At 42.9% G+C, this 24,320-nt stretch overlaps 1 protein-coding gene across 4 annotated transcripts in view; it reads left to right on the plus strand.

Moving 5' to 3' along the window:
* The window catches only part of elp3 (elongator acetyltransferase complex subunit 3), a 130,490-nt gene that overhangs the window by 70,444 nt on the left and 35,726 nt on the right, over positions 1 to 24,320 (plus strand). For all 4 annotated transcript variants that reach the window (XM_059982101.1, XM_059982102.1, XM_059982103.1 and 1 more), the window contains exons 11-14: positions 3,261 to 3,351; positions 9,632 to 9,697; positions 12,809 to 13,036; positions 20,679 to 20,760. In XM_059982101.1, the coding sequence (XP_059838084.1) occupies positions 3,261 to 3,351; positions 9,632 to 9,697; positions 12,809 to 13,036; positions 20,679 to 20,760 (467 nt within the window). The remainder of the gene's footprint in view (positions 1 to 3,260; positions 3,352 to 9,631; positions 9,698 to 12,808; positions 13,037 to 20,678; positions 20,761 to 24,320) is intronic.

Raw genomic sequence — 24,320 nt, forward strand, 5'->3', positions numbered from 1 at the left:
ATCAAGAAACTATCAACCCAGTTGGCTCTTCACACGGCCCTTGAACATCTGGACAGCAAAGATGCATACATCTGGATGCCCTTTATCGATTATAGCTCAGCATTTAATACCATCATCCCCTCAGAACTAATCAGTAAACTCCAAGACCTGGGCTTCAATACTCCCTTGTGCAGTTGGATACTGTACTGGATTTCCTCACTTGAAGACTCCAGTCAGTTCAGATTGGGAACAGCATCTCCTCCACGATCTCCATCAATACTGGAGCACCACAAGGATGTGTGCTTTGCCCCTGCTCTACTCACTTTACACCTATGACTGTGTGGCTAAGTACAGCTCCAAAACCATATACAAGTTTGTGGTGATACCACCATTGTAAGCCATATCAAAAGTGGTGATGAATCTGCATACAGCAGGAAGATTGAAACAATACACACAAAATGCTGGTGGAACACAGCAGGCCAGGCAGCATCTATAGGAAGAAGTACAGTCGACGTTTCGAGCCAAGACCCTTCGTCAGGACTAACTGAAAGAAGAGATAGTAAGAGATTTGAAAGTGGGAGGGGGAGGGGAAGATCTGATATGATAGGAGAAGGCAGGAGGGGGAGGGATGAAGATAAGAGCTGGAAAGGTGATTGGCGAAAGTGATACACAGCTGCAGAAGGGAAAGGATCATGGGACGGGAGGCCTAGGGAGAAAGAAAGGGGGAGTGGAGCACCAGAGGAAGATGGAGAGCAGGCAGGGAGTGATTGTGAGGACAGAGAGAGAAAAGAAAAAAAGGGGGGAATTAATTAATTAATAAGGGATGTGGTAAAGAGTGGGGAGCGGGGGGCATTAGAGAAGGGAAGTTAGAGAAATCAGTGTTCATGCCATCAGGTTGGAGGCTACCCGGACGGAATATAAGGTGGTGTTCCTCCAATCTGAGTGTGGCTTCCTCTCGACAGTACGGGAGACCACAGATGGATATATCAGAATGGGATGCGGAATTAAAATGTGTGGCCACTGGGAGATCCTGCTTTCTCTGGTGGACAGAGCGTAGGTGTACAGCGAAATGGTTTCCCAGTCTGCTTCGGGTCTCACCAACATATAGAAGCCGCACTGGGAGCACCAGACGCAGTATATCACACCAGCCAACTCACAGGTGAAATGTCGCCTCACCTGGAAGGACTGTCTGGGGCCCTGAATGGTGGTGAGGGAGGAAGTGTAAGGGCAGGTGTAGCACTTGTCCCGCTTACAAGGATAAGTGCCAGGAGGGAGATCGGTGGGAAGGGATGGGGGGGGGGGGGGAGACAAATGGACAAGGGAGTCGTGTAGGGAGCGATCCGTGTGGAAAGCAGAAAGTGGTGGGGAGGGAAAGGTGTGCTTGGTGGTGGGATCCTGTTGGAGGTGGCGGAAGTTACAGAAAATTATGTGTTGGACCCGGAGGCTGGTGGGGGTGGTTTGGTTGAGTTGTGAAATAACAATAACTTCTCATTCAATGTCAGTAAGACCAAGGAACTGATTGTAGACTTCAGGAGAGGGAAACCAGAGGTCCATGAGCCAGTACTCATTGGAGGATCAGATGTGGAGAGGGTCAGCAACTTTAACTTCTTGGGTGTCACTATCTCAAAGAACCTTTTCTAGCCCCATCATATGTATAATTGCAAAGAAAGCATGCCAGTGCCTCTGCTTCCTCAGGAGTCAGCGGAGATTCTGCATGTCATGAATGGTCGCAACGCAGAAGTCGACTATACTCTTTTCCATAGATGCTTCCTAGCCTGCTGAGGTCCTCCAGCATCTACAGATTTTCTCTTGTTTGTGGTATCCTGTTTGAAGTAATTGGCTAGCTTACCTTCAGATTTCATCTTTTTCCCCTTATGGTTTTTTTAGTTACCTTCTGTTGGTTTTTAAAAGTTTCCCAATCCTCTAACATTCCACTAATGCTTGCTCTAATATATGCCCTCTCTTTTGCTTTTATGTTGGTTTTGACTTCCCTTGTCAGCCATGGTTGTGTCATCCTGCCTTTAAAATACCTAATCTTTTTTGGGATGTCTCTATCCTGAGCCTACTGAATTGCTCCCAGATTGCTGCCCTGCCATCATCCCAGCTAGTGTCCCCTTTCAGTCAACTTTGGCCAGCTCCTCTTCCATGCCTCTGTAATTCGCTTTACTCCACTGGAATACTGATGCATCAGACTTTTGCCTGTCCCTTAAATTGCAGGGCGAATTCTATTATGATCACTATCTTCGAAGAGTTCTTTTACCTTAAACTCCCAAATCAAATCCAGTTAATTACACAACACCCATTCTAGAATAGCTGATCCCTTGTCTCAACTGTAAGCTGCTTTAAAAAGTCAACTTGTAGATATTCTACAAATCTCTCTCTTGGGATCCAGTACTAACTTGATTTTCCTAATCTACCTGCATATTGAAATCCCCATGACTATCGTAACTTTCACCTCTCGTGCTGCAGATGCTGGAAATCGGAAATAAAAACAAATAATACTGGATATGGTCAGCTGGTCAGATAGGGTCTGTGGAGAGAGGCTTGCCATCTGACAAGGGCAGCAATGCGCCCACAGAATCTAGGACCTTTTGAATGTAATTTGATTTTTCTGGTTTTATTGTAGACTGAGTAAGGTGTTTGTAGAACAGATTGTGAACAATGAAATCGGGGGATTGAGTTCAAGCACTGCGAGGTAATGTTGCAGTTCTGTAAAACCCTGGTCCCAGCATAATTGGAATATTATGCTCAGTTGAGGTTACCTCATTCTGGGAAGAATGTGGAAGATTTAGAGAGGGTGCAGGGGAGATTTACCAGGATGCTGCATGGATTAGAGAGCATGTCTTATGAGGAAAGGTTGAGCAAGCTAGCCCTTTTCTCTTTTGAGTGAAGATGAGAGGTACAGTAACTTGATAGAGATGTATCAGATGATAAGTGGCATAGGTTGAGTGGTTAACCAGAGAGTTTTTACCAGAGCGGAAATGGCTAATACTAGGGGGCATAATCTTAAGGTGACTGGAGGAAAGTATAGGAAGAATGTCAGAGTTTTTTTTACACAGAGTGGTAGGTGCATGCAGGTGTGCTGGTAGAGGCAGATCAATCATGGGCATGATTGATTATTAAGAAACTCTTAGATAGGCACATGAATGATAGAAAAGTGAAAGGCTATGTTATAGGGAAGGATTAGATTGATCTTAGATTAGGCTATCACAAACTGTGCTGTAAATGTTCTATGATGAATGGGCCTGTGTGGTAGATTATTTCATGCTTGTTGTTTGCAGAGATATTCCAATGCCTCTAGTCAGCTCTGGGGTGGAACACGGAAACCTCCGAGAACTAGCCCTGGCCAGGATGAAAGACTGGGGAACTGAGGTAAGTAGTGAACGGGATTTTTTCTCTTTTATTTTGTTAATTCTTCCGAAGCTCTGTGAATGATTTCACGAAGATGATCAAAATGTGTGCCATGTGATTAACTAATCCAGTAAGACGTCAAGATTAAACAGATATCGCTCATCATATTGTACAAAATTGTAGATCTTGACGGCCTTGATGAAGGAAGGCTGTTTTATCTGACTAAGGGGTATAGGTATTGAACCTGGGGACATAGTTTGCCAATAAGTGGTAGTGGTTGTGAACTGAGATGTGGAAAGGTTTTTCACTCAGGAGGTCATGAACCTTTGGACTTCTCTATCACTGTGGTCTATGCTGGCTTAAGTTCTTTCAAACCCAATTTGTTTTAAGGAGATTGAGGAATATTAGGATGGACAATGCTGGGATAGAAGTTTAATGATAATCTTGATGAATGGTAGAGCAGGCTTAAGGGCCAAGGGTGAGAAATAGGTATTGCAGGATGATTGAAATGGTTCATCATATGATCTCTTGGAACCCAACTTGAGTCTTTTTATATTAATCCTTGCAATAGTGAATGCCAATATTAGTTGCCCATCCCAAACTTCCCTTGATGATGGGCTACTTGTACCACTGCAGAGCATCTAGCTGATGTACACACTGTAGCCACAGGGTGAAGTTAATGAATGGAACGAATGCTCAGCATTCGCAATGAAGATGGTGGCATTGAAATTTCCTGAGTATTGTTAAAGGTACACTCCTCCAGGCAAGTTCAGAATATTCTACTCCATTCTTGATGTGCGTTTGGGATCAGGAGTTGAACAAATCCCTGCAGAATACCCAGTCTCTGATCTGGTTTAATGACCATCTTCTGATATATCTTGTCCACTACAATATTGATTGTGAAGAAATCAGTGACTCCTGGCCATTCAATATCAATAGGAACTAGTTGGAGATGGAGAAGGTACATAAGATTATGAGCAGTATAGATGGGTATACAAAATGATGATGGGTATAGATTGGTATATAAAATTATGAGGGGCATAGATAGGGTTAATATAAGCAGGCTTTAACAAACTTCTGTGGATGTGTCGTGGAGAGTATATTTACTGGTTGCATCACAGCCTGATGTGAAAACACCAATACCCTTGAACAGAAAATTCTACAAAATGTTGTGGACATAGCCCTGTCCTTCATGGGTAATGCCCTCCCCACTGCTGAGCACATGTACACCATGAGTTATCCAGGAAAGGAGCATCGATCATCTGGAACCCCAGCAATCAGGTCATGCTGTCTTCTTGCTGCTACCATCATGAAGAAGGTAGCAGGACTCACACCAGCAGACTCAGGAACAGTTATTACCCCTCAACTATCATATTTTTGAACCGGAAGGAATAACTTCACTCAACTTCACCTGCCCCATCATAGAAATGTTCCCACACCCTATGGACTCATTTTCAAGGAGTCTTCATCTCATGTTCTTGATATTTTTTTACTTTTTTATTATTGTTTCTTTGTATTTGTATTCATGCAGTTTGTTGTCTTTTGTACAATGGTTGAACACCCAAGTTGGTGTAGTATTTCACTGATTCAATTATTGTTATTATTCTATTATGAATTTATTGAATATGCCTGCAGGAAACTGAATCTCAGTGCTGTATATAGTGACATATGTGTACATTGATAATGAATTTACCTTGAACTTTGATTTGAACATTTAAGAGAAGTTTAGTTAAGTGCATGGACAAGAGGAGTACAGAAGGCCACGCCCAGGTGCGGAACATAAAACATATAAATCTACAGCACATTACAGGCCTTTCGGTCCACAATGTTGTGCAGACCATGTAACCTATTCTAGAAACTGCCTAGAATTTCTGTGGTGCATAACCCTCTATTGTTCTAAACTCCATGTTCTAAGCTCTACCTAAGAGTCTCTTAAAAGACCCTATTGCATCCACCTCTACCACCGTTGCTGGTAGTGCATTTCACACACCCACCACTTCTGTGTGAAAAACTTGCCTCTGACATCCCTCCTGTACCTACTTCCATGCACCTTAAAACAATGCCCTCTCATGTTAGCCATTTCAGCCCTGGGAAAAAGCCTCTGACTATCCAAACGATCAATGCCTTTCATCATCTTATACACCTCTATCAGATCACCGCTCATCCTCCATCACTCCAAGGAGAAAAGGCCACGTTCACTCAACCTATTTTCATAAAGCACACTCTTCAATCCAGGCAACATCCTTGTAAATATCCTCTGTACTCTTTCTGTAGTATCCATATCCTTCCTGTAGTGAGATGACCAGAATTGAACACAGTACTCCAAGTGGGGTCTCACTAAGGTCTTATATAACTGTAACATTACCTCACGGCTCTTGAACTCAGTCCCACGATTGATGAAGGACAACACACTTTGTGCTTTCTTAACAACAATGTCAACCTGTGCAGCAGTTTTGAGTGTCCTATGGACATGAACCCCAAGGTCTTTATATCCTCCACACTGCCAGGAGTCTTACCATTAATATTATATTCTAAATTCAAATTTGACCTACCAGAATGAACCACTTCACTCTTATCTCGGTTAAACTCCATCTGCCACTTCTCAGACCAATTCTGCATCTTATTAATGCCCTTCTGTAACCAATGACAACCCTCCAGACTATCCACAACACCCCCAACTTTTGTGTCATCAGCAAACTTACTAGCCCACCCTTCTACTTCCTCATCCAGGTCATTTATAAATGTCCCAGAAGAGATCCCTGCAGAACACCACTGGTCACCAACCTCCATGCAGAACTCGAACCATCTACAACCACCTTTTGCCTTCTGTGGGCAAGTCATTTCTGGATCCATAAAGCAAGGTCTCCTTGGATCCCATGCCTCCTTACTTTCTGAATGAGCCTTACATGGGGACCTTATCAATTGCCTTACTGAAATCCATATATACTACATCTACTGCTCTACCTCTTCAATGTGTTTTGTTACATCCTCAGAGAATTCAATCAGGCTGGTAAGGCATAACTTGCCCTTGACAGAGTCATGCTGACTATCCCTAATCAGATTATGTCTCTCCAAATGCCCTTAAATCCTGCCTCTCGGGTTCTTCTCCAACAACTTGCCCACCATTGAAGTAAGATTCACTGGTCTATATTTCTTGGGTTATCTCTACTCCCTTTCTTGAACAAGAGAACAACATTTGCAACCCTCCAATCCTCTGGTACTTCTCCCGTCCCTACTTGTGATGCTACGATCATCGCCAGAGGCTCAGTAATCTCCTCCCTCACTTCCCACAGTAGCCTGGGGTGTATTTTGTTCGGATCCGGCAACTTATCTAACCTAATATTTTCCAAAAACTCCTGCACATTCTCTTTCTTAATGTCTATATGCTCAACCATTTCAGTCCGCTGTAAGTCATCCCTACAATTGCCAAGGTCCTTTTCCGTAGTGAATACTGATGCAAAGTATTTATTAAGTACCTCCACTACCTCCTCCTTCTCTATGCACATGTTTCCACTGTTGCCCCTGATTGGTCCTATTCTCACACGGCTCATCCTCTTGCTCTTCACATACTTGTCGAATGCCTTGGGGTTTTCCTTAATCCTGCTCGCCAAGGCCTTCTCATGGCCCCTTCTAGCTCTCCCAATTTCATTCTTAAATTTCCTCCTGGCAACCTTGTAATTTTCTAGAGCTTTAGCAGTACCTAATTTCTTGAACCTTTGTAAGTTTTTCTTCTCTTCTGAAATGTTCCCTGAACATATGCGACATTTCTGCCGTGCATTTCCCTGCGAACATCTGCTCCCAATTTATGCTCCCAAGTTACTGCCAAATAGCCAGATTTCTTCCAAAATATTTCCCCCTACCTCAATTGAAAGTTTTCCCAAATTGTCCTATCCTTTTCCAGTGCTATGGTGAAGGAGTTAGAGTTGTGATCACTACCTCCAAAATGCTCTCCAACTGAGAGATCTGACAACTGGCCAGGTTCATTTCCCAGTACCAGATCAAGTACAGCCTCTCGTCTATTTGGCCTATCTACGTATCGCTTCAAGAAACCTTGCTGAGCACACTAACAAGCTCCACCCTTTGCTCTAAGGAGATGCCAGTCAATATTAGGAAAGTTAAAATCACCCATCACAACAACCCTATTATTATTGTACCGTTCCAGAATCTGCCTCCTTATCGGCTCCTCGATGCCTGTTACTATTCAGGGGGTCTATAAAAATCACCCGGTTGAGTTATTATCCCCTTCCTGTTTCTGACTTCCACCCACAGAGACTTAGTAGACAATCCATCCATGACTTCCTCCTTTTCTACAGCCATGACACTATCCCTGATTAGCAAGCCATGCCCCATCTCTTTTGCCTTCCTCCCTGTCCTTCTTGAAACATATAAAGCCCAGCATACTCAGCAGCCATTCCTGCCCCTGAGACACCCAAGTATCTGTAATGGCCACAATGTAATAGTTCCATGTATTGATCCATACTCTTTAAGATCATCCACCCTGTTTATGATGCTCCTTGCATTAAAATAGACACATCTCAAACATCTGACTGAGTGTATCTTTGCTCTGTCATCTGCCTATCCTTCCTCAAAAACTCCCTACAAGCTGTCTCTACTTGTGTGCCAACTGTCCCATCCTCTGCCTCTTCACTTTGATTCCCTCCCCTGCAGATCTAGTTTAAACCCTCCCCAACTGCATGAGCAAACCGCCCTCCAAAGATATTGGTTTCCCCTCTAGTTCAGGTGCAACCCATCCCATTTGTAAGGTCACCCTTTCCCCAGGAAAGGTTCCAATGATCCAAGAACTCGAAATACTGCCCCTGCACCATCTCTTCAGCCACTCTTTCATCTGTGCTATCTTCCTGTTCTGACCTTCCCTAGCTTGTGGCACCAGGAGTAATCCAGAGATTACCACCTTGGAGGTTGCTCTTCAGCCTCCTTCCTGACTTCCTAAACTACTACACAGGACCTCTACCCCTCTCCTGCCTATGTCATTGGTACCAATATGTACCACGACCTCTGGCTGCTCACCCCCTCCCCTAAAAGAGTATTCTGCAACTGCTCAGAGACATCCTGGACCCTAGCACTCAGGAGGTAATGCACTATCCTGGCGTCACTTTTGCTGCCGCAGAATCTCCTGTTTGTCCCCCTAATACTACAATATCAGCCATCCTGCCTGAGCTGCACTAAGGGCAACCAAGACCAAATCAGCAATAACAAAAGGAAAAACCTACCCTTCTTATATGTTTCTTTGGCCTCTGCCTCTTCTCGTCGAAGCCTCTTGAGTCAAAGCTTCTAAGTTCCCACTGTGACTGTAGCCACCACTCCAATGATGGCTGCTGAAACGAAGGCTGCTGCGCTAGACCCTATCTCTCTTTAATGATTTTAAAAATAAGAAAAACCACCATGAAAGGAGAAAAAACTCACCACGTTTAGTGGTGCTCTGCCTGCCTTCCGCTACCACTGTTGCCTCTGATGCTATCCATGCCTGGCAACTGGCTACTAGGTAGAGTAACAGTTCAGCAAGGACTAGATGGGCTGAAGGACCTGTTTCTGTGCTTTAGTGCTCTATTACTCTATGGGTGTGGTCTGTCTAGTGTATCGTGCATGTTGCTTGCCAGTTACTAACCCAAGCCTAAATGTAGTCCAGGTATTGCTGAATATAGACACAGATGATTTCATCATCTGGCAAAATAGACATTTCCCAGTTAGCAATGTGCATCTCCATTCCTAACTTTGCAATGTAGGAAGAGTCGCAGGTGAAACAGATAAAATAACACTTTGAGGAAATTCTGCATTGAAACCAGGGCTGGGTTAACATGTGTGTGAGATTGGCAGTGGTTTAGGGGTGGGTGTTAAGATGGATTGTATTTTTTTGCTTTTTTATTGTGAAGTTTACCATGTTGCAGGTGCTACAGCTGTATTGAAAAGGCACATGTATTGAAATTGGTGTATTAGTGTCACATGTACCAAGATATATTGGAACACTTGTCTTTTGTACAAATCAAATGCTTTGAGGTAGAGCAAGGTAAAGCAATAACTGAATGCAGAATAAAGTGTAACAACTACAGAATAAGTGCAATGCAGGTAAACGATAAGGTAGATTGTGGTGTCAAGAATCCAGTTTGTTGTACCAGGGAACTGAACATCGCCTGGTTTGGTTTCAGTTTAAGCTGTCATCTGATGTAGTACAATCCAGCTGGTAGTTTGTGAGTCTTTGTAAGATTCACAGAATAGGTGGATCTTTAGATGCTCCCACTGTTTGTGCATTAGGAATTTGCTAACTTGTCTGTACCCTTTTCAGTGTCGAGATGTTCGGACAAGAGAGGTTGGAATCCAGGAAATTCATCATAAAGTCCGACCATATCAGGTAGGCACAGCTCTCAATATGACTAGGTGCTCTCTTTCACAATTTTTAGTCAGATTAATTATTTTAAGGCTTTCAAACTTTGCATTTTTCTTTCGTTTCTGGACTTTTTTCAGTGCATGATATGATAACAGATGTAATTGTGAAAGGAAGTTGATGCAGCCATTTAGTGCATCATTCCATAGAAACAGACAGTGCATTTCTAACTATTGAACAAATTAACCAGTATGAAAATATTTATTGCTGTCAGTTAGAGAAGTTACCATGAATTCTTAAGCATAGAAACAGAACCATTCAGCACATGGAGTTGATGCTTGTATTTACCTTTCCAGTCTGCAAGTGACATGCTAGTGTTTTACTTATTTCTATTTAGAGATACACCATGCAACAGGCCCAACCAACAACCCACCTACTTAACCCTAGCCTAGTAACAGGACAAGTTACAATGACTAATTAACCTACTAATTGGTACATCTTTGGACTATGGAAGAGAACTGAAGCACTCAGAGGAAATCCACACATTCAAGGGGAGGACATACAAAATCCTTGCAAAGGGCGTTGGAATTGAATTCTGAACTCTGATGGCCTGAGTTGTAATAGGGCCCGCTAACTGCTACGTAACTGTGGCAGCCCACGGTAGTGTAGCAGTTAGCATAATGCTTTACAGTGCCAGTAACCAGGGTTCAATTCCTGCCACAGTCTGTGAGATGTTTTCTCCATGACCGTGGGTTTCCTCTGAGTGTTCTGGTTTCTCCTCACACTCCAAAGGTGTACAGGTTAGGGTTAGTAAGTTGTGTGTGTGCTATGTTGGTTCCAGAAATATGATGACATTTGCAGGCAGCCCGCACATCGTCAAAGTGTGTTGTTGATTCAAACAACGCATTTCACTGTATGTTTCAATGTACATGTGACAAATCTAGCTAATCTGTCTTTACCTTTAATCTTTTAATTACCTTCCAACTTACCTTTCTGTATTTCTACCAAATGTATGGATCATTGCTCAGTTTTAACCGTGCAGCATCTGCCTACCTTCTATAAGTCCACAGAAATTGCCTCTGGCTGTAAAGCATCATTGAATTGTACTGAATGACTAGCATGTGAACAGGTCAAACAGATGTCCTAGTGGGCAGCCCGTCTGCAGTGTTGTCCACAGAAAGATCACCAAGAGCAGTGTAGACTACACTGGAATTAAGACCAAAAAAAAAATGGGAGCAGAATTGGGCCATCCAGCCCATTTATCTGCTCCACCATTTCATTATGGCTGATTTATTATCCTCTCAATCCCAATCTCCTGATTACTCCCCATGACCTTTGATGGTATTACTCATCAGGAACCTATCAACCTCTGCTTTAAATATACCCAATACCTTGACTTTTATAATTGTCTGTGGTAATGAGTCCCACAGATTCACCACCCTCTAGCTGAAGAAATTTCTCCTTATCTCTGTCCTAAAGGGCCATCCTTGTATTCTGAGGCTGTGCCCTGTGGTCCTAGAACAACCCCCCCCCCCCCCCCCCATAGGAAACATCCTTTCCTCATCCACTCTATCTAGGCCTTTCGGTATTTGATAGGGTTCAATTAGATCCCCACTCATTCTTCTAAACTCTAGTGAATACAGGCCCAGTAACATCAAATGCTCCTCATACACTAACCTTTTGATTCCCGGGTCATTCTCGAGAACCTCCTCGGGATCCTCTCCAATGCCAGCACTTCCTTTCTTTGATAAGTGTGTGAGCAAGGTAAATAAATGTCTGCCTGTAGTGCTGTCCACAGTAAATTCAGCAAGAGCAGCATGTGCTACACTGGTGAATTCCTTCAATGCAAGTCTCTGCTGTATGCCATTAGTTTGTGTTACCTGAAAACACAGTGACACTGGTCTAAGAATAAACAAAGGGAAATTGTTGCCAAATTATGGGACCTTTCATCATTGTCTGTTTTGCAGTTTTCTCTGGAGGTTAGAGTCTGGCACTTCATCTCCACCTCCACACCCCTTCTCTGTATTTCTGTTCGTTCACCCATTTATATTCTTGTCACTTTAACTGCTTTTTGCAGTCAGATTAAAATCAGTGTTCTCCCTGGATGATAGAAATTTGAGTTAAGAGGGAGCATTGAACTCTGACTGAAGTCCTGCTGAACTGGCACAGATCTTTAATTTCTTTATGGACTTTGATTATCTACCCTTTAGTGGGGAAAATGTTTGGAGCTGCAGCTCAGAGATAAGGTGTGAAGACAAAAAAGGAGAGCTGACACCTAATAAGGATGGGCTCTGATGATCCTTAACAGATCCCAGTAAGTCATTCATCTGCATAGGGAAAAGCTATCTACTCCTGATAGGACAATTAGCCTAATCTCAACCAATTCCTCAGTAAGCATGAATAGTTCAGGTAATCAGCCATTTGTACTGTGATCTGCCAGAGTGATTTATTAGTATTTAACTCAATCAGTTTTCTCCAACAGGCACCTGAGTCCTATTTACTCGATTCACCCATTTCAAATCGGCTTCCCATTCCCACATGTCTAGCATGACCTCCTCTACTGCCACAATGAGGCCACCCTCAGGTCTATTTTGTTTGGACAGCCTCCAAAATGATGGCATGAATATGGATTACTCTCACTTCTGGTAATTTCTCTCCCCACATTTTCTCTTTTTCCATTCCTCATTCTGGTTCCCCACTCACCCACTCTCCTTACCTGTTCCTCTCGTCCTTCCCTTTCTTCCAAGTTCCACTGTTCTCTTCTATCAGATTCCTCCTCCTTTAACTCATTTCTACTTCTACCTGTTTCTTCCACTCCACCTGCTCTCACCTGTCACCTGCTTATTCTGGCTTCTGCTTCCCTCCTTTCTAGTCCTGATGAAAGGTTTAGGCCCAAGATATTGACTGCTATTCCCCTCCATTGTTGAGTTCCTCCAGCATTTTGTAAATGTTGCTCAAGATCTCCAGTATCTGCAGAATCTCTTATGCTTAGGACTTGTTTGTTAAGTTTCCTATCACTAATAGTTCATGCTGCATTAGATAGGTAATTACAAAGCATGCCATCTGTAGCAGGAGGATCTCTTAACCATTAGGTTAAAGGTCTGAACCTTGTCTGAGTGTATAGTTAATTTCTTTCAGGTAGAACTGGTAAGAAGAGATTACGTTGCAAATGGTGGCTGGGAAACATTCCTGTCATATGAGGATCCTGAGCAAGACATTCTGATTGGATTACTCCGCTTGCGAAAGTGCTCTGAAGAGACATTCCGAGCTGAGTTGAAGGGAGGAGTCTCTATTGTGCGTGAGCTCCACGTATACGGCAGTGTTGTACCTGTTAGTGCGAGGGATCCGTCCAAGTTCCAGCATCAGGTAAGAATAAAGAATCTGGTTAAATTTAATTCTATCAAACTGAATGCCAGGACAGAAAGTCTTCTATAAAAGCTAAAGGAAGTGGCTATTAGTTGTAATGCTATGAACATGAAGCACCATTAGTCATTATCAATCAGGAAAATTTAATGGCAATTTTAATGCCCAGGGTAGTGTTCTAAGCCCAACCCCTCCATCCTAGGCTCAAAAGTAGGGATGTTAACAACGTTCATTTCTATTTCAGGCAGAGACCTGGTGAAACGTTGACTGTTCATTCCTCTATGTAGATACTGCCTGACCTATTGAGTTCCTCCAGCATGTTGTGTGTTGCTCAAGATTTTCAGCATCTGCAGAATCTTTTGTATCCATTTCTATTTGCAACTTCTCAGAAATGAAGCAGTCCACTGTCTGTATGCAGCAGGATATAAATGACATTCAGATTTGTATGAGCAACATCTGCAGGGTCCACGCAACAAGTTCAGGTTTAATTATCATTCATTCATACATGAATATCCATGAAATAGCATTCCTCCAGAGTCAAGGTGCAAAACACAGTACAGCACAAGGCACATACAGCACATATAATTACAAAGTGGTGAATTAATATACTGTGTCAAAAAAAATAATATAGGACAAGTCTTTGAGAGTCATGTACTGTAGATTGATGGTGCGTGGGATGATATCAGCAAAACAAGCCCACAGTAATCCGATCGTCGTGCTAGTGCAGCCACAAACGATCACAATCCAGCTTGTCTTCCAATAATCATCTCCAGTAACAGCTCCCTGTCGCATTTCTAGCACTGAACACTAACTCTTCAGCATCTGCCCACCCTCTGTAAGTCCACAGAAGTTGTCATTGGTGAATACCTCTGGCTGTAAATCATCGTTGAATCTTACTCAATGATGAGTGTGCGAGCAGACCAAATAGATGTCATAGTAGGCAGCCTGTCTGCAGTGCTGTCCACAGTAAGTTCAGCAAGAGTAGCATGGGCTACACTGGAATTCAGACCAATAGGCATAGGAGCAGAATTGCACCATTTGGCCCATTGAGTCAGCTCTATTTGATTATGGCTGATTTATTATTCTTCTCAACCCCGTTCTCCTGCTACTCCCCATAGTCTTTGATGGTATTACTAATCAGGAACATATGAACCTCTGCTTTAAATATACCCAATGCCTTGACCTCTATAGCTGCCTGTGGTAATGAATTCCACAGATTTACCACCCTCTGGCTAAAGAAATTCCTCCACATCTCTGTTCTAAAGGGCTATCTTTGTATTCTGAAGCTGTGCCCTGTGGTCCTAGAATCCCCCACTATAGGAGACATTCTTTCCCCATCCACTCTATCTAGGCCTTTCAGTATTTGATAGGTTTCAATGAGAACCCCACTCATTCTTCTAACCCACTATCCACCATCAACCTCCTGGAGCAGGTTGGAGAAGAGCAGTCACTGTACACCACTGAACAGAGGATTAACTGTATGACTCACCACCTCGTTCTCTACAGAGCACGACAGGAGTGTGATAAGGTTCTCTGTACTTGTATTAGTGCAGTTCCAAACACACTTAGATTTAGCTACTGCAGAGGGTTGTCGACTCAAACAGTTCTATCATGGGGCACCATCCTCCCCACCATCGAGGACATCTTCAAAAGGTGATGTCTCAAGAAAGTAACATCTATCAGTAAGTGCCCTCAGCATCCAACAGGTGCCCTCTTCTCATCGATGAGGATGTACAGAAGCCTGAAGACGCATACTCAATGTTTCAGGAACAGCTTTCTCCCCTCTGCTGTGAAATTTCTGAAGGGTGCATGAAGCCATGAACACTTCCTCATTATTTTGATCTCTTTTTGCCCTATGTTTTTTATATGTTCTTATTGTAAGTTATAGTAATTTTTATGTCTTGCATTGTACTGCTCCTGCAAAACAACAAATTTACCAACAAACATCAGTAACAATAAACTCAATAAACAGAAAATGGTGAATACAGCTCCGTCCATGTTCATCACAGGTAAAGCCCTGCTCATCACTGAGCACATCTTCAAGCAGCACTGCCACAAGAAAGGAGCATCCATCATCAAGGAGCCCCAGCATCCAGGCCACACTCTCTTCTCACTTCTACCATCGGGTAGGAGGTCCCACTCCACAAGATTCAGAGACAGTTGTCACCCTACAACCATCAGACTCCCAAACCAGCGTAGGTCACTTCACTCACCTCAACACTGAACTGATTCCACAAACTACAGATTCATTTTCAAGGACTATAACTCATCTTCTCAGTATTTTTTTGCACAATTTGTCATAGTTTTGCACATTAGGTTGTTTTTGTCAGTGTTTAGGTACAGGTTTTTATAAATTCTATTTTTTTATTTTCTTGTAAATAGTGACATATACATACTTAGACAATTAATTTACTTTGACCTGATTCTGATCTAAACAGCCCACTTAATTAACACCCCACCCAACAGCCTAAGTCAGGGGTCGGCAACCATTACCACTGAAAGAGCCATATGGACCTATTTCCCACAGAAAAGAAAACACTGGGAGCCACAAAACCCGTTTGACATTTAAAATGAAATAACACTGCATACAACGTTTTTTTTGCCTTTATGCTATGTATAAACAAACTATAATGTGTTGCATTTATGAAATTGATGAACTCCTGCAGAGAAAACGAAATTACATTTTTGCATGCAACAAAAACATTTTGAACTCCAAAAAAAAGACGTTGGGTTGAAGGTTACTCGATCGAAAAATTAAAAGAAATCGCGCACTGGCGGGTGTCAGGGATTGGCAGTGGTGACGTATATTAATAGCGATAAAAAAAACACATTGTGGCGGTGTGCTACACGCAGCGCTAAAATAACGACACTGTAGTCAAAGATAACTTTATTCAAACTAAACAGCCTTGCTTTAAAGCCTCCCTCAACCCGCCCCCCCGTGGGATGCTCCAAAAGACACGTACTCACAAACCCCTGTAGGCTATCTCCCTTAGCCGGAACAGTGGCTAATTGTGAGCCAGTTTGGATGTGCCAGGAAATGGGGTCGCCACAACTTTTTATTTAGATTGTACAAGATCACCATAATCTTCAAATTTCGAATTACATTTCAAAAACTAACAAACCACGGGGAGCTGCAGCACAGAGATGAAAGAGACGCATGCGGCTCCGGAGCCGCGGGTTGCCGACCCCTGGCCTAAGTGTACGTGCCCTCTATTACCAGTGCATCACAGCTATAGCTAAAATCGATTACAATTCCTTACCAAAGCTGCTGCTGCTATTACTAAAACACCTTCCAAGCCTGTAATCTTTATCACCAAAGAGGGTAATAACATGTGTGCAGGAAAGCCACTGCCTGCACATTCCTATGGAATACCCTCCCATAAGACCGTAAGATGACCTCAATCGCTTTTATGCTTGGTTCGATGTCACTAACTCAGCTTCTGAATAAAGCCACTACTACAACCTGCAACTTGGTCCTGAGGCTGAGGTATGCAGATGTTTCCAACAAGTGGACAGTCGCAAGGCTGCAGGACTGGATGGCGTCCCAGGGCGAGTACTCAGGATGTGCGCAGCAAAACTAGCAGATGTGTCTACTGACATTTTTAATCTCTCCCTCTCCTAGTGTAGAGTGCCCTGCTTCAAATTATCCACCATTGTCCCCGTACCAAAAAAGACCAAGGTAACATGTCTGTCGCATTCACCTCAATAATAAGCAAAACCTTTGAGAGGCTGGTCAAGGATTACATCTGCAGCTTGCTATCACCCAAACTGGACCCCCAACAATTTGCCTACCGACACAACCAATTGACAGACGATGTAACAGCCACTGCTCTACATACTGTCCTTACACATCTGGAGAAGAAGGATGCTTACGTGAGAATGCTGTTCTTGGACTACGTTCAGCATTTAGCACCGTTCAGCATTTAACACCGTAGTTCCAACCAGGCTCGACAAGAAGCTCAGAGACCTCAGCCTTGACCCTGCCTTGTGCAGCTGGATCCTGGACTTTCTGTAGATCACTGGCAGGTGGTAAGAGTGGGTTCCCTCACCTCCAGCCCTCTGACTCTCAACACCCTCAGGGTCGTGTAGTAGGTCCCCTCCTTTACTCCCTGTATGCCCATAACTGTGTCACCACCCACAGCTGTAATCTGCTAATTAAATTTGCTAACAGCACTACATTGATTGGCCTTATCTCAAGCAATAATGAGGTGGTCTACAGGGAAGAAGTCATCTCCCTGACACAGTGGTGTCAAGAAAACAACCTCTCCTTCAATGTCGCAAAACTAAGGAGCTGGTTGTGGACTATAGGAGGAATGGAGACAGATTAACCCCTATAGACATCAATAGATCTGGGGTTGAGAGGGTAAACAGGTTTAAGTTCCTTGGCATCCACATCACCGAGGATCTCACGTGGTCTGTACATACCAGCTGTGTGGTGAAAAAGGCACAACAGCACCTCTCTCACCTCAGACGGTTGAGGAAGTTTGGTAAAAGCCCCCAAAGCCTAAGAACTTTCTACAGGGGCACAATTGAGAGCATCCTGACTGTGTGCATCACTGCCTGGTGGGGGAACTGTACCTCCCTTAATTGCAGGACTCTGCAGAGAGCAGTGTGGACAGCCCAGCGCTTCAGTAGTTGTGAACTTCCCATGATTCAGGACATTTACAAAGACATGTGTTTAAAAAGGGCCTGTAGGATCATTGGAGACCCGAGTCACCCTAACCACAATCTATTCCAGCTGCCACCATCCAGGAAATGGTACCACAGCATAAAAGCCAGGACCAACAGGCATCTTCCACCAGGCTGTCAGACTGATTAACTCTCATTGACTTGAGTGTATTCTATGTTAGATTGACTGTTCTATTTATTGTAAGTTATTATAAATTACAATGATTGCACATTTGGACAAAGACATAACATAAAGATTTTTACTCCTTATGTATGTGAAGGATTTAAAAAAATAAAGCCAATAAATAATAATAAAGACATAGAAGCAGAATTATGTGTCTGCTATGCATTTCTATCATACCTGGCTAATCAACAACCTTTCAACCTCCATTTTAAATATCCCCACTGACAGCCTCCACAGCTGTATGTGGCAGTGAAGTCCATCAATTCGCTATTCTCTGGCTAAAGAAATTCTTCCTTTTCTCTGTTCTAAAGGGATGTTCTTCTATTCTGAGGCTGGAGCCTCTGGTCATAGCCTCCCCCACTACAGGAAAACTCATCTCCACATACACTACACTCTATCAAGGCCCATCAATATTCGATAGGTTTCAAAGAGATTCCCCCCCCCCCACGTTCTTCTAACCTCCAGTGAGTATAGGCCTAGAGACATCAAACACTCCTCATAAGTTAACACTTTTATTCTCAGAAAATTATCGTGAACCTCCTTTCTTCAATGGTGGCACAACTTTTCTTAGATAAGGGCCCAAATCTGCTCACGGTACTCCAAGTGCAATCTAACCAATACGTTATAAAGCCCAACCATCACAGTGGGCCCTCCTTATCCGCAGGTTTCGGATGTGTGAGCTCAACCAACTGTGGATTGGGAAAACACGAAAGTTCTCTCTCTAGCACTTGTTGAGCATTACAGGCTTTTTTTTTCTTGTCATTATTCCCTAAACAATACAGTATAACAACAATTTACATTGTATTAGGTATTATAAGTAATCTAGAGATGATTTAAAGTATACGGGAGGATGTGCGTAGGTTACCGCGGATCGGGATCGAAAATAAAACCTGGAAGTTCTTTCTCCAGCACTCGTTTGAGCATGTACAGATTTTTTTTGTGTCATTATTACCTAAACAATACAGTATAACAACTATTTACATAACATTTACATTGTATTAGGTAGTATAAGTATTCTTAGAGATGATTTAAAGTGCAGGCGTCTTTAAGTCAGATTTGTACGTAAATCGGAACAGGTACATCCGGTGTTATTTAGCATCAGTTAGTCAAACAGCGGGTCCTAAAGTCCACCCGCACTGAGACAGGTTAAATAGGGACTTGAGCATCCATGTTTTTTGGTATCCGCAGGGGATCATGGAACCAATCCTCTGCGGATAAGGAGGGCCGACTGTACATCCTTGCATTTATATGCAGTCCTCTTGACAGCAGTGTGGAAGTAATTAATAATAGGGCAATCACTCCAGTTGAGTATGATATTTTCCTAAGGGATGGTCTGTTGGTGGATCTTCAGATGCTAGGATATTAGAATGGATTCCCTTAATAGACAATGCTTGTGCATGACTGTGGGGAGGCTGAATCCTGAGCAGCCGGTCCTTGACAGATCGTGAGCATGGAGTGCAAGATGACTGAGGATGTCTTCATTGCTGCAGCCTTCCTCCATCTTCACTGCTGTTGTGATGTGTCATCATCTTCCACGAGTTCCACCACTGAAGTCTTGGTTGGATCGCTCTTTGTCTGGAATCACCTTGACCTTCCTGCCATGGGTGACCCTATCAGGAGCTAAGTGCCAGCTGGCTGAACTCCAGACAGCATTGTCTTCTGAATGGAAATGAGAGGTGTAATTAGCATTGTCAGTGTATATGCACCCTATAACTAAATCAGAAAGTATCATTCTCTTGCTTAGAAGAGTGAAATTTCTAGTAATATATTGCATTGTCCCTTTTTACAATGTACCAGTAAGTTAGAGAATGCTATGCTGTTTACCTCAGTAAGGAGTTCCCTAACTTACTTTGAGGAGATGCCACTGTTATAGTATCCAGTAAATTATAAAAACAGATTCCACAGATGCTGGAAATCCAGAGCAATACACACAAAATGCTGGAGGAACTCAGCAGATCTGGCAGGAGGGGAATAAACAGTCAACGTTTTGAGTTGGGGTCCTTCTCAAGAGTGGAAGGGGTAAAATCCAGAATAAGAAGGGGGGGTATGGAGAGGAGTACAAGCTGGCAGGTGATAGGTGGAAGACTGAAAGAGTGAAGAAGAAGGAATCTGATAAGAGAGGATAGTGGATCTTGGGGGAAAAGGGAAGAAGGAGGTAAACCAGAGGCAGGTGATGGACATGTGAAAAAGGGTAAGAGGGGAGCCAGAATGAGGTGTAGAAAAAGAGAGAAGGAAGAAGGGAATAGAAATTACCAGAAGTTAGAGAAATCGATGTTCATGCCATCAGGTTGGAGGCTACCCAGATGGAATATGAAATGTTGCTCGTCCAGTCTAGGTGTGGCCCCCATCATGGCAGCATAAGAGGCCATAGAACGACATATCAAAATAGGAATGGGATGTCAAACTGAAATGGATGGCTACCTGCTCAATGAACCAAAAAATTAGACAGTGCTTTGCTGTTAACCTCAGTAACAGTCTCAGTCCGAAACAGCAACTGTTTATTCCTCTCCATAGATGCTGCTGACCTACTGAGTTCCACCAGCAATGTCCAGAGGTTGGCCAAAATTGTGAACAAAATATAAAGTAGAAGGGAATGAATAATTATTTGAAAAACGGAGATGTTAAAGTGATTGAAGAATTGAGACTGCAGCTCTCTCTTTCAGAGAGCTGATGTTGATGTTTTGGGCTGGGTGATCTTCTCTATTTTGACACTACAAGCACAACTTCTTCAGGAGTGCGTTTGCTTATCGATGCTTGCTGTTTCAGCCCCGTATCCTGTTTTCTTTCTGCCAGGGTTTTGGAATGCTTTTAATGGAGGAAGCTGAACGGATTGCTCGAGAGGAGCACGGATCTTCCAAAATTGCAGTAATTTCAGGTAATGTTCACATTCAGCCCCGGCAACTGTGCATTTCAAATGATTTTAGATCATGTAGAACATTGCAGACTGTTCTTTCCCTTTACACTACAGTATGCTAGTCGGAAAGAGCACAGATCCAAGCAACTGATGAGAATATAAGGGTTGCTAAGTAGGTTGATGACTTAAGCAAGCCAGTCCCAAATGCAATTATTTGCTCTTTTGATTATTACATTTTGACAAGCTGACTACTCCATTGAGGACCTACGAGTGAGCAGCAATGCTAATGTATGTGAGCATTTTATGTACTTGTGCACTGCAACACAGATGTACAGGATAAACTGGCAGTCAGTTGCTCGTGCAGCTGAACTCCCACGCATTCCTTGAGTCACCGCTGTATCCTTGAATAATTCCTAATCATAGAGAATTCAGGGACCAAAACGCACTTTGCGTGTGGCCTTTCTGCTTCCTCCAAGCTACTGTTGGCAAATCCAGCGTGGCCCCATGTAAATTTGGTTGCTGAACCTCATGAAAGAGCACTTGGAATATTGTGTTTTATTCTGGTTCCCGAATAGGAAGGATGTAGAAGCTTTAGAGAGGATGCAGAGGAGATTTATCAGGATGCTGCCTGGATTAGAGAGCATGTCTGTTGAGGATAGGCTGAGCAAACTAGGGCTTTTCTGTTTGGAGAGAAGGAGCATGAGGGCTGCACAAGGTGATAAGGAGCAGGGTGGAAATGCCTGATACCAGTGTAATAATTTTAAGGTGATTGAAGGAAAGTATAGGAGGGATGTCAGAGGTGAGTTTTTTTTTTACCCAGAGTGGTAAGTGCATAGAATGCCCTGCCAGGACTGGTGGTAGAGGCAGATACATTAGGGGCATTTAAGAAACTCTTAATTGGTACATGGATGGAAAAATTGGAGGGCTGTGTAGGAGAGAAGGGTTTATTTTAGAGTAGGTTAAACGGTTGGCCCAACATTGTGGGTTGAAGGCTCTGTGCTGTGCTGTAATGTTCCATCTCTAGATTGTGAGGTCAAGAGTCTATCTTATTGTACGGAAGTCTTATAACAGTGGGATAGGAACTGTCATTGAGCTTGGTGGTATGTGCTTTTGGGCTTTTGTACCTTTTGCTCAGTTGCAGAAGGGGGGAGAGAGAATGTCCAGGGTCGGCGAGGTCTTTGAATATGCTGACTGCTTTACTGAAGCACCAAAATGTATAGAGAGAGGTTGATAGTTAATTCCTGAGAAAGAATTGAAACAACACCACAAGCAAATGAGAATGTGGAGTTGAGGTTAAAAATAAAAATATTTAAAAATCAGCTTTATTTACCACGTTTACATTGAAACATATTTTTGAAATGCATCATTTGCGTCGAATCAGATCAACAGGGATTTTGCTGGAGGCAGTCTGCAGGTGTCACCATCCTTCAGGGGCCAACATATCCCACAACTCACTAACCCTAACCCCTGTCTTTGGAATGTGGAGGAAGCCGGAGCACCCAGAGGAAAGCCACACAGTCACAGGGAGATGTGCAAACCCCTCACAGTCAGTGGCAGGAATTGAACCCCATTCTAACAGCTGACTACTGGCTGTGGTAGAGCATTGTGTAAGTGATAAGGTACCACACCGCTACAGTTTCAGGTTACAATTATTGAATGGTAGAACAGACTTGAGGGGGCCAAATGGCCTTCGCCTGCTTCTGATCGATTTTTCAAAGAGCATGAAAATTAAACTAAATGATGCTCGTTATTTTTATTCCATTATGGGATAGGGACATTGCTATCTGCCCTTAATTGGCTCTGCAAATCAGGAACAATTAAGTGTTGAGTACTTTGAGGGTTTCAAGTTGCATTTAGATTAGGGAGGATGATTATGACAGATTTCCTTCCTCAGCGTGAGAGAGACAGGAACGAGTACCCCAGCTGTGCTGCCTGCATCATACTCAGGAGAAGCATTTGGTTTAAGTGCGAATGGGGACGCTGCTCGTGGTCTTGGTTCATTAACTCAGTGGCAAATTTGCTTTTGTGTCATCATTACATTCTGAAAGCTGACATTATCATCCTGGTCCCGGCTGCTCTGTAAATGATAAAAAGCCAAAAGGGAATCGGCAGATTTCAGCACTTAAGGATGTTGGAGATCTCATTATACCTACATGAATATCAGTGTAATGTACATTGTGATTCTAATTGGGGAGTAGGGAAGCAACCCAACTAATTTTTGGGCTCTTATTGCTGATTACAGACCAGAGCTATCTGCATTAGATTAAATATAACTTTGTTCTTGGTAAGACATCTGTGTCGTCATATTGATGAAAGAAACACTGCTTCCTGGAGCCAGATATATATCAGAATCAAGTTTATTATCTTTGATATATGTTGGGACACTTCTTTTGCTGTAGCAATACGGTGTAATACTGTACATAAAATAAGACCATAAGATATGTATCATAAACTGCAATACAGACACATACAGTTGCAAGAAAAAGTTTCTGAACTCATTGCAATTGCTTGGTTGTCTCCATTAATTACTCATAAAATGTGGTCTGAACATCATCTAAGTCACAGTAATAGACAAACGTAATCTGCCTAAATTAATAATACACAAGCAATTGCACTTCTTTTGTCAGTACTGGGTACACCATTTAAACAATCACAGTCTAGGTTTAAAAAGTATGTGAACTCCTGGGGTAATGCCCTCTGTAAAAGAGATTTGGAGTCAGCTGTTCCAATCAATGAGATGAGATTGGAGGTATGAGTCTGGCAGAGCCGGCTCTTCTTAAGAAAGATCTGTTTATGTGCACCATGTTTTGATCAAAACAACTTTCAGCGGACCTTAGAAGAAGAACTTTAGAGATGCACGAAGTTGGAAAAGGCTACAAAAGTATTTATAAAGACCTGATTGTTCGTTCATCAGTCCACAAGTAAGTGAAATTGTCTAGAAATGAAGGAAATTCAGTACTGTTGCTACTCTCCCTAGAGTGCAATGTGCAATGCTAAAGGAGGTGAAAAAGAACCCAAGAGTAACAGCAAAAGACCTGTGGAAATTTCTAGAGCTTGGCAAATTCTCTGTTTATGTGTCCACTATAAGAAAAACACTGAAGAATATAGTGTCAATGGAAGGACATCACGGAGGAAGCCACCACTCTCCAAAAACAAAAACATTGCTGCACAGCTTGCAAAAGGCAACCTGGATGTTCTACAATACTTTTGGGACAATGTTATGTGGATAGATGAGACAAAAGTTGACCTTTTGGCAGAAATGCACACTGCTATGTTTGAAGGAAAAAGAGCATTTTATACCAACACCAAAACCTCATCGCAACTGGTTGAAGGAGCATCATGGTTTGGGGCTACTTTGCTGCCTCAGAGCCTGGACAACTTGCAATTGTTAAGGGAACAGTGAATTCAAAATTGTATCAAGACATTTTGCAGGAGATTGTCAGGGAAGTGGTCCATCACCTGAAGCTTAATAGCATTTGGATGATGCAACAAGACAATTATCTGAAACACGAGTAAATCAACAACAGAATTGTTAAGAAAGGAGAAGATATGTGTTTTGGAATGGCCAAGTGGGAGTCCAG

This window comes from Hypanus sabinus, chromosome 10, assembly GCF_030144855.1.
Source record: "Hypanus sabinus isolate sHypSab1 chromosome 10, sHypSab1.hap1, whole genome shotgun sequence".
Classification (NCBI taxonomy): Eukaryota; Metazoa; Chordata; class Chondrichthyes; order Myliobatiformes; family Dasyatidae; genus Hypanus; species Hypanus sabinus.